Source organism: Mus caroli, unplaced genomic scaffold, assembly GCF_978045245.1.
Source record: "Mus caroli unplaced genomic scaffold, Mus_caroli_1 scaffold_10, whole genome shotgun sequence".
NCBI lineage: Eukaryota > Metazoa > Chordata > Mammalia > Rodentia > Muridae > Mus > Mus caroli.
In genome coordinates, this window is record NW_028227265.1 from 66,590,193 (window position 1) to 66,604,829 (window position 14,637).

General features: G+C 34.9%; 1 protein-coding gene across 2 annotated transcripts in view; it reads right to left on the minus strand.

Annotated features, from left to right (window-relative positions):
• The window catches only part of Spock3 (SPARC (osteonectin), cwcv and kazal like domains proteoglycan 3), a 395,167-nt gene that overhangs the window by 94,858 nt on the left and 285,672 nt on the right, over positions 1–14,637 (minus strand). For both annotated transcript variants that reach the window (XM_021169488.3, XM_021169487.3), the window contains exon 6: positions 4,257–4,371. In XM_021169488.3, coding sequence (XP_021025147.1) covers positions 4,257–4,371 — 115 coding nt within the window. The remainder of the gene's footprint in view (positions 1–4,256; positions 4,372–14,637) is intronic.

A 14,637-nucleotide genomic window follows, 5' to 3' on the forward strand; every position in this document is an offset into this window, starting at 1 on the left:
ATTTTGCCACTCGGCTAGTGTTTTCAGCTCTGATGGACTCAACTGATGAATTCTTGTTTGGGTGTCGGGGTAGGGGGCACTTAATCTTGACAAATCAACAGTGATCATGTTGGGACACTGTTGTCCATTTTACAACAAGTAAATTGCCGATATTTCACTACGGTGGTCTAAAGAAAACTGTGTTAAACACATCAGAATTAGATACTCTACTCTGAAAGTAGTAGCTCTGAGACCATTAGCGTAAACTGTAAAGATAAAATCTAAAGGCCAAAAGGTTTCTTTTTGCTTCTAATCTGTTTTATAATGTTTGTATTTATTTATCTTGATGTGTGTGTGGCATTCATATATGTGTGTGTCACATGTATGTTATGCACATGGGTGCAAGTAGAGGATATTGTTTCCTCAAACATTCGAGTTCCAGGCTATTATGAATTATAAGACTTGGGTGCTGGGACATAAATCTGGTCCTGTGGAAGAGAAGCAAGCCCTTTTAACTATTGAGCCATCTCCTCTTTCTTCATTCTTATTTCTTATACTGCATCAATGCATCATCTTTTGTCAAAAGGCCACTAAATATCATTATATTCTGGTATTTTGAGATTAAAAACTAAAGACACTTGGATACTCGCTGGGTAATTTATGTTGTACATATGTATTCCATGACTTTAGGTTTCTATGCTAAGGTATAAAGTCCATTCCTCATGTGCGTTTGTATGTGATTCCCGAGGAACTGGAAACTGACTACTAATACTTTGTCTGAGAAGCTAACCAACTAAAGATTAAAGGAAGGCTGTGACTTACAGTGGATAGAGTGTTGGTGAATAAGTAGAAAGAACAAAGACAAAACCAAAGCAAGACAAAAAGAAACTTTCCTCATGTCTCTGCAACTACAGGAGAGAAGGAATCAATATAAAAAGTCAGAACTCCACTCCAGGACCACTGACTACCCAAGATGACAGGGCAAAATAAGACATTGTTCCAATCTCCCATGCTCCCTTAGCACTTGGATATGGCTGCTTCAATGACAGTGCTCAACAATAGCTGACACAGTACCAGATGCCTACACTCTGAGGCCATAATCCCAAGGGCAGAGGGTGAAGCAAGGACACAAGAGGAAACAGAAGCTTCTGAAACCATAAATACATTCATCACGAGGCACAGATCATGCTCCAGTTAGAATGAAAAAGGTCAATGCCCTGAGCCTAAAGGATAAAATGAATAACAAAAAGGGACCTTTTGATGTTATACATATAAGGTTTTCTCTGTTTAGGAACAATTGCAATTAAATATATGCATAAGGAAACATCTTCAATTATAAGAAAATATTTCTTTATGTTCTTGGCCTGATTCTGTAGGCCTCTTATGGACATAAAATAGATAATTGTATTTTATATGTATGCAAATGATAGTTATGAAAATAATATATTTATAGTTCATTTTCACAGTAAGTCTCATATTTTCTCAGGTATAACATGTCATGGTCCTTTATAATCAGTTGAAATGTCTAACCTATTTCAAATATTACATCTAGTGACTGAAAGGCATCAAATGATGCTAGAGATATGTATAAATGAAGGGAAATCTCTAAGAAGCATAAAATACCAGATTTTTAAATTGAAGTTATTCTTTGAAGAATTTGTTTATACACTCTAGTCTAAAGTCAGAATCCAGGATAATAAACCTATAAATTATCTATAATTCTTTATTTAAGATGTTTAAATGTAAATGTTTGGAACAATTTATGTATCTCCCAAGTGAATAACATCCGGAAAATAATGGTGAATTATATTTTCCTCTACTTTATAAAAACACTATATTATTTGTTTTGATGTAGTTCAAGCAAATTTAAAAGGTTGATTCTGCAATTAATAAACTGAAAACTTACTGTGATATCAATTTGACCTTAGAAGGAGGATCAGAAAGATTGAAGAACTATTTTATAGAATGTAGTTTCTTTCTCCCTACTTCTATAATGGAGATGACATTAAAAAGAATTTCCTGCACTGCACAGTAGCCCTAAGACATGCTTCTACTATAAATGACAGGTGGAAGATTGGAAATGATACTGAACTGAGTTTTACATTTCCCATGTCTCTTGGCCTTTGGCACTGTGGAGAAATGACATTCAAAATTTTCTGTACTGCTTTTCCACAGTAGTTGGCAAATCTTGTTCTTCCTTTGCCCTGACAATCTGTCAGAGCAGAATTAGTTTAAAATCCTCTTACCTCTCTTTTGATGCACAATTGAACACAAATTATCTTCATCCCCTGATATTAGGACTTTATGAAAAGTTCTCTTTTGACATATTAATATAAATACTGCAATAAAAATTTAACTGACTCAAAACAATTAGTTTTTATTAATTAGTATCTACTTTATAGATATGTTACTTTCCTAATTTAATACATATTGCTATTCTATCACAGTATGAGATAACATGATAAATTGATATCATAAAAACATATCTCCTCATTTGAAAATAAGTTTGAAATTGGGAAATGTTACTAAACAGAGATCTTGTTTAAGGGTTGCTGTAATTTAGGTGAAAACACTTACCAAGAGGACATTTCAAAAGTTATTAATGTTCTATATGTAAAATTTGAGATATCAAATGTGGTTGGGCTAATGTCATGCTTGAAGTGATTATCACAGTCAAAAATCTTCAGTTCAATTGTGGAAGTACATTCACTCAGGCATAGAGTGAGGAAGGCACAGATATCAAAATCTCAGTTGAAAGAAAACTATAATTAGCTTTAGAAGTTGTGGAGATAATTGATACATTCAATGTGCCAAAAGTTATTTAGAGGGTGTTGAAGAAATTGGATGGAAAGATAGAGAAAATGATATAGAAGTAACCAAGCGTAAAGCTAATCTATTCTAGTATAAGACAAAAAAAAAATGTTTAAAGCACAGAGCCACTACTAGAAGGCATCCCAGCCCTTTGGAGAAAGAAGTTCATAATAGTGTCTGAACACTGGGTTTTCACTGTCCATTTTAAAACTGGTTAATTTTCTTTAGAACCATAATGGTGATTCAGTGTTTTAACATGGTTGATATCATCACATAATTTTTATTTAAAATATTTATTAGAATTGTGACTTTACTGACTGACATGTAAATAAGTGACATCTCTGAGTTTTAGAAAATAGCATAGCGTGTTCATCATGATATTGAAGCACTGGTTAAGAGCTATAGTATGTGTTGTATCTTAGATTTTGACTCCCCTTAAAGATCTGTGGATTTAATACTTAGTCTTCCAAGTCTGCTACTCCTAAGTGATGAAACCTTCACATTAAATATCTGAAATCTAATGAAGGAAATTAGGTCTTTGGGGATACATCCTTGAAAATGATTTGGGAATCTGCCTCCTTTTTCTCTGTTTTGGCAACACTCTTCCACTTTTCCCTACAGTTTTATACTATAATATGAACTCAAAAATTATGGACTAAATCTATCGAGCCATGACTCAAACTATCCTTTGGTATAGTCTTGGCATTTTGTTGTAATACAGAAATCTAGCACATGATGGATGTTCAAACTACTAAAGTTTATATAAGGGAAATTTGATATGAAATCATCTTTGTAGCCATTATACATAATGTTTCAGGAAAAGATCAGTAATGAACATTTCTCTGCCATAGGGCATCCAGGATAATTATAAGAATTGGACAGTTTTAGACTCAGGTGTTCACACACACACATACACACACACACACACACACACACACACACACACATGAAAATTGAAATAAGTAATCTAAGAAAGACAAAGTATATATGGCACCAAATAGCAAGTTACTGAAATGTTTTATTTATGAAATTGACATACATACATACACTGCACACTGAGTAAACATCTCACTTATAAAAACAATATTTAAGATATTTTGTGTGTGGTCAAATTTTTAATTAAGAACCAATTCCTAGGTCTTCAAAATATCAGACTAAATTTACACATTTTGTACCTAATCATTTTTAGAAAGAGTCACCTTAGAGATTTCATATGTTTTGAGCAAGCAAGAAGTAAACAGTTCTGTAAGTTTCTTTTTATTTTGAAAGCAAGTAAGAAAGGCTTGGAGAAGGTTTCTCTGCATAACTGACACCCAACTGAGAATAAGCTGACAGAGAGTATTCTTGTGATCTGCTCATAGTTATAAAAGCAAATTCCTTTCACGTTCTGCTAATTACTATTTATTACAAATTATTCTGGGAAAGTGGATTGAACATAGAGCTATAAACAAGTTTCTGTCACTTACCTCTTTTAACATTTCTTCCTGTGTTCATGGACTTATCGGAGGGACATGGGCAACGTCCTTCACATTTGATAGAGATCTGTTTTCCTAAGACACATGCCTGATATTCTAGTTTGCACTGTGTAAACAAAAAAAAAGGAGCAAAATATTAACTCAAAGACATGTAGGTTTAATTATATCAATAGAAGATCAAAGAATACATAGGTATGTTACGTGTACATGTAATTTCTACATGATATCATTTATATCTACATTGCTAGGAGACATCCTACACACTCTATATCATTAATTTTTGTATGGTCAGAGCAGTGCTGAAGTTTCTCAGGGGTCATATTTGTGATCAGTGACAGAGAATTGCAATAGTCAAGGAATTGTCGGATGACTGCTTTGCTTTGCTTTTCTCTCCTCCTTTCTGCTCTTTTTTCCTCTTCCCTGCTCTTTTTTCTCATTTCTTTTCTTTTTTTTTCCCCTGAGCATTTTGAATACTTTCTTTTATTTATTTATTTTTTTTATTACGTATTTTCCTCAATTACATTTCCAATGCTATCCCAAAAGTCCCCCATACACCCCCCCTTCCCTACCCACCCATTCCTATTCTTTTGGCCCTGGCATTCCCCTGTATTGGGGCATATAATGTATGCAAGTCCAATGGGCCTCTCTTTCCAGTGATGGCCTACTAGGCCATCTTTCGATACATATGCAGTTAGAGACAAGAGCTCCAGGGTACTGGTTAGTTCATCATGTTGTTCCAAATATAGGGTTGCAGATCCCTTTAGCTCCTTGGGTACTTTCTCTAGCTTCTCCATTGGGAGCCCTGTGATCCATCCAATAGCTGACAGTGAGCATCCACTTCAGAAAATTGGACATAGTACTACCGGAGGATCCAGTAATACCTCTCCTGGGCACATATCCAGAAGATGTCCCAACCGGTAAGAAGGACACATGCTCCACTATGTTCATAGCAGCCTTATTTATAATAGCCAGAAGCTGGAAAGAACCCAGATGCCCCTCAACAGAGGAATGGATACAGAAAATATGGTACATTTACACAATGGAGTACTACTCAGCTATTAAAAAGAATAAATTTATGAAATTCCTAGACAAATGGATGGACCTGGAGGGCATCATCTTGAGTGAAGTAACACAATCATAAAGGAACTCACACAATATGTATTCACTGATAAGTGGATATTAGCCCAAAACTTAGGATACCCAAGATATAAGATACAATTTGCTAAACGCATGAAACTCAAGAAGAATGAAGACCAAAGTGTGGACACTGTGCCCCTTCTTAGAATTGGGAACAAAACACCCATGGAAGGAGTTACAGAGACAAAGTTTGGAGCTGTGATGAAAGGATGGACCATCTAGAGACTGCCATATCCAGGGATCTATCCCATAATCAGCTTCCAAACGCTGACACCATTGCATACACTAGCAAGATTTTGCTGAAAGGACCCAGACATTTCTTTTCTTTAAATCTTTCTCTCTCTTTCTTTTTTTTTTTCTTTTCTTTTCTAGACAGTCCTTCTCTGTGTGTAGACCTGACAATGTGGAACTGACTTTGTAGACTAGGCTGGGACTGAACTTAGAGATGGGGCTGTTTCTTGTCCCCTAGGCTGTGATTAAAGGCCTGAGTCACTACTGCTGGACAGACCATTTTTATAAATTGATCACTGAAGTTAAAGTTATAAGAGGACAGAATAATGATATAGAAATCAACAGGATATCTCCTGAGCTGTCTTTTGGATATATTCCCATTTTGTTTCAGTTATTTGAGCATGTATGACTTATCTCTCTTCTTTAATTCTATTTGTGGCACAACTTGATGATGTCTTTAGTCATTAACTTGTACACCCCTGAGTAGTATATCAAAACAAATTAAGAAAATCATTGAAATTTTTGCATGTGTAAGTTGACAAACATAAAATAATTTTATGGTCACTTTTGATTTTCCACGAAGATAACACTTCAAACACACACACACACACAGGGAGATACCAAATATGCATATTTATATACAAAATTAATATCCATATTTATAACATGATACACAATATACATGCTTACATTTTATACAGGTAGATATATTGTGAATACATGCACAAAGACATATACATATACACATACCCCTATACATATATAAAACCATATACACATTTTTAACTGGAGTCTCTAAGTCTCCGATGTGAACAAATGTGAGGTCCTTACAAAACTTAGCTTTGTAACATAAGACTGTGATTCAATAATTGTTTAATCCTCTCTAAAGTCTCCGGTGGGTGCACACACGCTTCTGGCTACTGCCCAACTCTCTGGATTCAAGGAAGAAAGGCACACACATGCCGGCTTCATTTTAATAAGCCTTAAGTAGCTCAGTGGCTGCGCACTTTGGAACCTCCCGTGAGTGGGTACCACACTCTCTCCTCTGATATTCCTGAATTATTTCTTACTATATTTTATATTTCATCTCTCCTACCCAGGGCCAGCCAGGGGAGGACTCTTCCCCAGTTCTCACAGGGCTGGTTCTAGGTCTTTCTCAGCTTTCATGCTTGCCTCCTATTCCTTTCCTAGCATGGCAATTCTAAAACTCTTCCTCTCTTGTGCTCCCTTGCCTAGGAATCTAATACCCAGCCTCTGTCTCCCTGCCCAGGCACTGCAGCATAAGCCAACTAGCGGCAGAGACCTCAACACCTTAGAGGCAGATATGCCAGTTTCAAAGTATAAGTTGGAGAGTCAAATTAACACAAATAGCATTTGAACCAATCCACAACAAGACTGCAACAAGACTGTTTTTAAATCCAGAAATCATTTCAATATATATGTATATTAATATATATACCATATATACATTTTAAGTGGAGTCTCTAATCTTCGATGTGAGATACACACACACACACACACACACACACACGCACACACACACACACACACACACACAGCAACAGTATACTTGCAATTCTATCATCCAAGTTCCAAAGTAGAGTCAATGTACAAAACTATTGAGAATTATATGTCTCCAAATATCAGTCCCTAAACATTGCATGCAATGCTATTTTCCAAAATGTTCTCATGGAAACCCCCATATAAAATAAACAGGATAACAGCACTTGTCTCCAGAATTTCAAAATGCTTTTCTTTTACTCAGTCCATGAGTTATTATAAGCAAAGGCATTTTTCCCATGGTAGTTAATGAAAACAACTAGAACTGAAAGAATACTATTAAAATATTATGACACAAGTGATTTTATACTTTTGTTTTGTTTTGACTTGTCTTGATTTTCTCTAGAAAACAGATACACTATAAAATGTTAAACCTGTGTGTCCTAAAACCCTTCTTAAGATAGTGTTTTATAGCTACATATTTGACAGGATAAAGATTTCTAATCTAATTCCATCTTTTAAGAGTCTATGATTACCTTCCTACAAAGAAGAACTGTGTATGCTAATTCTGATTTAACATGATTTCTTTAGAAGTTGCCCCCATAATTTACACAGAGAAAATTATATTAAAATTAAATGGAGCAGACATTCTGGCTCCAATGAGAAATGGATGAGCAAATAATTTAATTCAGCTGACATCAGGAAGTAATAAACTCATTCAGTGACTAATCCTGTCACTTACATCCTTGCTACACCTCATTTTTCTTGTTGAAAAACTCTTAGTGGACAAACAGAATCCTAGACTGTTTCTGCAACAAATAACTAAAATCTGTAGAAAGTTTTGTAGAAGTTTGCAACTGAGAAGTGGCTCCTTCATTAGAACAGAATTTTCAAAATTAATATAACATTTTAATAATTGTGGAAAAAATTTTGTCATAAAAAAACATAAATTCTAAATACTATAAAATTTGAACATCTAATCTAAAACATAAATGAGAATTTAATTACAAATGATTTAATGGGAACCAAATTAGTTAATTTAATATTTTTATTTTCACTTCTTTCAACTTATTACAGTATTATGTCTTGGACTTGGTGATATGTAAGTTCTAATTCATTACACAATTTATAAAATGTGCAACAATCAGGAGCCATGTAGGAAAGGCAAGTACTAACAAGTGATGCTTTGGAGATGACTCACCATTTGCCTGGCTTTGTTGGGTAAATTCTCTGATTTGCAAGGTCTTCAGAATTTTCATCTCATGATTGATTATTGTTAGTACTTATTTCCTGAGTTTTGATCCCTGAGCATCAGCCCACACTATTGGGCAGATCTTCTACAGATCAATGACAATGTACTCTCTTGTTGTAATGCTATATTGACAAATAGATGATTTCATAATTCTTAAAAAGGTTTCTATATGATCCATAAATTCATACAGGTGATGTTGAGCCCTTTATGGATCAAGGCTGCAATTAGGGTGCTGTATAGCTTCATATGTACTGCTCATTGCAGTAGGATAGAAAGAAGGCCTGGATCAGATTTACAGTCAGGGAAAACATTCCTTCTGAATGGGCTGTGGAACCATTACCTGATTACTGTGTTCTTAAACTAGGAATGGATAATTTATTGTAGGTGCAAGAACAGAAGATAAAATATTGACTAGATTTATCTATACAGAATTTCAATATGAATAAAAAACAAGGCAGATGTTTTGTGTTTTGACAAAACCATGCTAACTTAATGACATAAGAATTATTGTTTTAGACTTTCCATAAACCAATGGTGCTAGTGACAAATAATGAATGTTTAATTAGATAATGTCTTAATGGAAACAAATATATACATTTCTTTTGTAACTTCCTATATATATTATGATTTGGATATATGCTTTACCATTGTGACTTTTGAAAAAAAAATAAAGAAAAGAAAAGAAAAAAGAGGCTTAGAATAGCATGTAATCATGTATCCTGAAAAGGACAAGAAGGAGGAACAATGAGAATGAGAGAGTAGAGCAGAGAGTGCAGGATTTTTACTTTACCATGACACTGCTTTTTACATAGGAGCTTTTTCTTCAGGGGCTTTTTTACTAACAGAAATAAAAATAGGAGTCTTTTCTTTCTTTGAGCAATAAAAGTTAGAGCTTATTTTTCAGATAGAATGAGTGAGTTCTTTTGGTACTGGCATTTGCCACTTGCATTATGGAGTTTGCTCATGGGAGCTTGTGCTCCATCAAACAAACATATATGTATGTGTGTGTGTGTCTGTGTATGTATATTTGTATGTATACATGTATATGTAAGTATATATGTGTGTATGTATGCATGAATACTTTTAGAGTTGATGAGACAGGTTGTTGAGCCTAACATTGTTTTTGTATGTGTGTGTATGAATGTGTGTGTGTCTATGCATGCTTGCTTGTATAAATTTTTTCTTTCTGCGAACATGACTTTCTTCTTCTGGTTCACTAAAATTTAATTGCTCCAATCCTCCCTCTCACTTGTCCAGCAAGAAGTAAGGCTTCTGGGAAAGAGAAAAAGGAGCTCTAACAATAAATTCTTTACCTAATTCCTTGTTGCTATACAGAATTAATTAATTACCAGAATCCAGTTGCATTTAAGGCTTTGAATAGCACAGAGTTTAAGAAAGGTAAATATCACTGAAAATGACCTACTTTTGCCCCAGCAATCACAACTGCTGCCCCAACAATTGCCAGTGCCCCCGTTGCTGCCTTCCAGACTTGAGCTAGGCTGATTGTACACAAAACCATCAGAACTCTCTTTTCTTTTCCTTCCAACTGCTAGGCTAAGCTGCACCACACTTGGCATTATGTCTTTGCTTCTGGAGGTCAGGCTCAGATATTTCACTTGCAAGGCCATCACTACATTGACTATGCTGCCTCCCTAGCCCAGCAGTAAATTTTTTGTTTTGTTTTGAATATAAGGAACATGTACTTGTAGTGAATAATGAATTAACAGCACAATTCAAAGATTGTTTCTTGAATGACATTTATTCTACCCCATCTAAGGCTCAAGGCATATTGTGGAAAGGGGGATGGACAGATTGTCAGAGCCAGACAAAAGACAAAAAATGCAAAGTGATTGCCATCTATAGGATGTGAAACAGCCTTTGAATGTAGATGACTTTTCCTGAACAGGAATAGGTCTCCAAATAGCTAGGGCAGAATACTTGAGGGACTCATTGGAATGTGTGCTTCCTTATTAATATATTTGCTACTGATATAATTTTCTATGGTGGGGGCCATGTCTTCAGTTAGGTACCCGCTGGAGAGCCAAGCAGACACTAATGGATAGTTTCAAACAGATGATCACTAGAAGACCCTGAGTTCAAGCTCAGTATGTTACAAAACAAAACTGGAAATGACATTACTAATACTACAAGGTATAAAAATAATCAGAGTGCATTGTATACATGTATGAGGCTGTTAAATTTGATTCATAAAAAAAGCTTATTATAAATGTGAAGTTTGTAGTTTCTGGAGAAAGCTACTCATTTTTTTATGTTAATAGGCACTATGAAATTATTTCTAAGAAATTATTTGTGAAATTTTACTTAAATGTTAATGTAAACATCATCTGTTAGCAAAATTTCTTAGCCATAATCACCATTAAATCAACACATGCTCTCTTTAAATTTTACATAATTGGATGAAATGGTATCTTTACAGAATATTTTTTCACAAATGAAGGAGTTTTTCCTTAAAATGATCCACCTGGATGACATTTCCTTAATAAATTTCTGGAAATGCAGTTTAAATAAAGGACATTAGAATATTAAAATAAATCCTTCTTTCAAATGATTTCATCTTTGTCCACTGACTTCATTCTAATTTACTATGTCAATTTACTTAATTGGCAGAGAGCTGAAATATTTTCAAGGTATAAGTGATCCAAAATATCACAGAAAGGGCATGCTCATTAGTCCATAATTATCCATACTCAAATAATGTAGAGAAAGATATGATTGATTCATTTCTGATTACAAGCCTGAGACCTGGATGTTGAAACATAGTCCAAGAATTGGTCTGTGTGAGGAAATTTTTGAGTGCATGTGAGAAACACACACACACACACACACACACACACACACACACACACACACACAAATCTAAAACCAACCAACCAAAACAAAAGAAAAATACAGGACATGAGTCTTGTGATCTCAGTTTTTTCGAAACACAAAATTGTTCTTGGAATTTGATTTCATCGTCTCCCAAGGTGTAGTGTGGATAAAAGTGAGTTTACTTCAGCTGTTCTTATTCATATAGCTCTATGGACAAACTTTTCTTTTCCAGGTGTGCTCGTCTTTGGGATTGAACACTTTAGTCAACTGACTTCTTCACACTCATAATTGTTTGATGCTTTGAAAATAGTTGGCCCTTGCATGAGACTTTAGCCTATCTTTTTTAGAGTATGCTTTCCCAGATGTGGAAACTAGAGTGGAAACACTTGGAATACTTTTTTTTTTAATTTTTAATATTTTTATTACATATTTTCCTCAATTACATTTCCAATGCTATCCCAAAAGTCCCCCATAGCGCCCCCCACTTCCCTACCCACCCATTCCCATTCTTTTGGCCCTGGCATTCCCCTATGTTGGGGCATATAAAGTTTGCAAGTCCAATGGGCCTCTCTTTCCATTGATGGCCGACTAGGTCATCTTTCGATACATATGCAGCTAGAGACAAGAGCTCCGGGGTTCTGGTTAGTACATCATGTTGTTCCAACAATAGGGTTGCAGACCCTTTAGCTCCTTGGGTACTTTCTCACTTGGAATTCTTAAGTTATAACAAATTGAGGAAAAGATAGGCCAGGGAATTTTTCTGATACTAGTCACACAACAGTTATCATATAATCATTTAGTCATTTATTTAATAGTGATATCAAAGAATTATAAAATCTAATCTTCCTATTGGCCATATCTGCACTATGCAAGATATCCCTATCTCCAAGGTATAGATACACCTGTTCAAGATGACTTCAACAACAGGGGCACAGCAGATGGCTTAGGGTAGTGGTTCTCAATAAGAATACATTCTCTTTTATTGACTAGAAACAGATGGAGATATATTTGGCCAAGAGGTAGGTGAACTGCTTTTGGCATCCACTAGGTAGTGACATGAAAACATGCTAATCATATCTAGGATGAATAACTGAACATCTGCCTCCTCCCACCATAGCACACAAACACTCATGTGATCCCACAGCAAATACTTTTAGGCTTTAAACATCAACGGACAATTCTGCAAACCCTTTGAGGGCATCAGTATATCAAAAGATAATGAAAGGATCAATCAAACTCTCTAGATCCTAACCTTATTTCCCCAAAGAAACAGATCTTGGGTATTCACTAAAGTGGCTTTCATCCAGTAAAAATATAGTTACAAATACATTACTTTAACTACTCATAGAAAACGGGGAATTCAAGTTAGTTGAAACAGTAAAATCTACAATAAACAGTGACTTTCTTTGACTGAGACAATACTGTTCATCACATACTGAGTCAGGCAGTATCTGTGCAATATGTTGTGTTTATTGAAATAAGATTCACATATTTTACAACCATTTAAAAAGTATAGTTGAATGATTTATGTAACTGATCTAAAATATTCTTATTTTTATTTGTTTGTTTTTCTTAATTTTCTTTCTTGTTCTTTATTCAACATAACAAAGAATTGGAATCACAGAAGTTAATCAACAGATAAATTATTAAAAAAAATTAGTGTGTATGTAGGAATACTATTTTTAAAAAAAAAATTCAATGCTAAAATTTTCAGGAAATCTAAAATGTATATTAAGCAAATTTACACAATCTCAGAATGAAGCAATTGTTTGCTTTCTCATCTCTGGAATCTAGCCAATGAGCAAATGTATTCAAACAAATAGATCTGTGAGTACATGATAAGATGAAGAAAAGAGATCAAGAAAAGCTAAAAGTGAAGGGCATGAGGAAAGACTCAGTACAAGTAATGGACACAAGTTATGAAAGGGGATCTAAAGCTATGTGTTTTAATTCTTCCAGGATTTTCTTCATTCTTGTATGAGCTGGGTTTATCATTGATAAAATTATCACTAAACAAGAACAACATCAATGAATATTTTCTTACAGAAGCAATAGTATTTTGTTATACTACGAGAATAAACTGAAAAATAAGGATGAACAGGAATCACTTTTCTGTTTCAATCTTTCTTGTTCTAATATATTTCCCCAGTAAACCCAGCCACAACACTAGGAGCACAATGAGAACACACATGAGCAGGGTTGCTCACTCTCAGCGGGAAGTTAAGCCTTCCATAGAAAACCACCTGTATTTGTTCATCTAATCTGTACTTTGGAGTTTCCCGTGGAAAGGCAAAGGGAGGAAACATTAAATCCATTCATCCAACTGGGATATATAATTAACACACAAATACCACAGCTGTGATGTCACAAGTCAGAAGTGAAATATAGAAACAAGCATATTACAACCATCTGTTTTTATAGTGGACACTGCATTATCATTCTCTATATGTGACACCCTGTTGAAAGAAGACACTTTATTTTAGGAAACTTTCTGTTCTCTCCAAAAGTTTTATTTAAAGGAACTTATTTTTACATTGCAAGAGTTTATCATGTGCCCTACTTTACAAAGCAGATGGCCCAAATCAAAATGGCTGTGTGTCATCAAATCTATGGAGGTATAGCAGGTATTGGGAGTACAAATTTGATCCAAACTGGGACATCAATCTTTTGCTATCACTCAACACCAATGCCCTTGTGTCTTTGGCTTTTAGTCTCAGGGAGGGTCGATAAACTACTACAGATATAGGCACATAGAAAGCTTCCTGGGTGAACTCAGTCTCTAATTGGATGAAAGCTCTCTGATAATATCACTTAAAATAGAATACAGAACTTTAGGGTGATGGAGAGAGTATGATGATGTGTTCTATCTTAGTCATTCTATTTAGTCCTTCATAAAAATTTGACATGGAAGATAGTCAAGTAGCTTTTCCATGGTTTCTACATTTGAGGTGCCCAAAGTGAAATAAACCTGTTGACGACATTTTTCATATAATACTGTTAATCTATTTGGATAGATGACTTTGCCCCCATTATCTTGTTATTTGAGACTAATACGTCATGCTTGGGCTGTGGGAACTTTTGAGATCCAATGATATGGTACTTTTTTTTTTTTTTGATTAGTCTGTGTCCTTTTTTTTTTTGATTTTTAATATTTATTATATTTTTATTACATATTTTCCTCAATTACATTTCCAATGCTATCCCAAAAGTCCCCCATAGCGCCCCCTACTTCCCTACCCACCCATTCCCATTCTTTTGGCCCTGGCATTCCCCTATATTGGGGCATATAAAGTTTGCAAGTCCAATGGACCTCTCTTTCCAGTGATGGCCGACTAGGCCATCTTTCAATACATATGCAGCTAGAGACAAGAGCTCCGGGGTTCTGGTTAGTTCATCATGTTGTTCCAACAATAGGGTTGC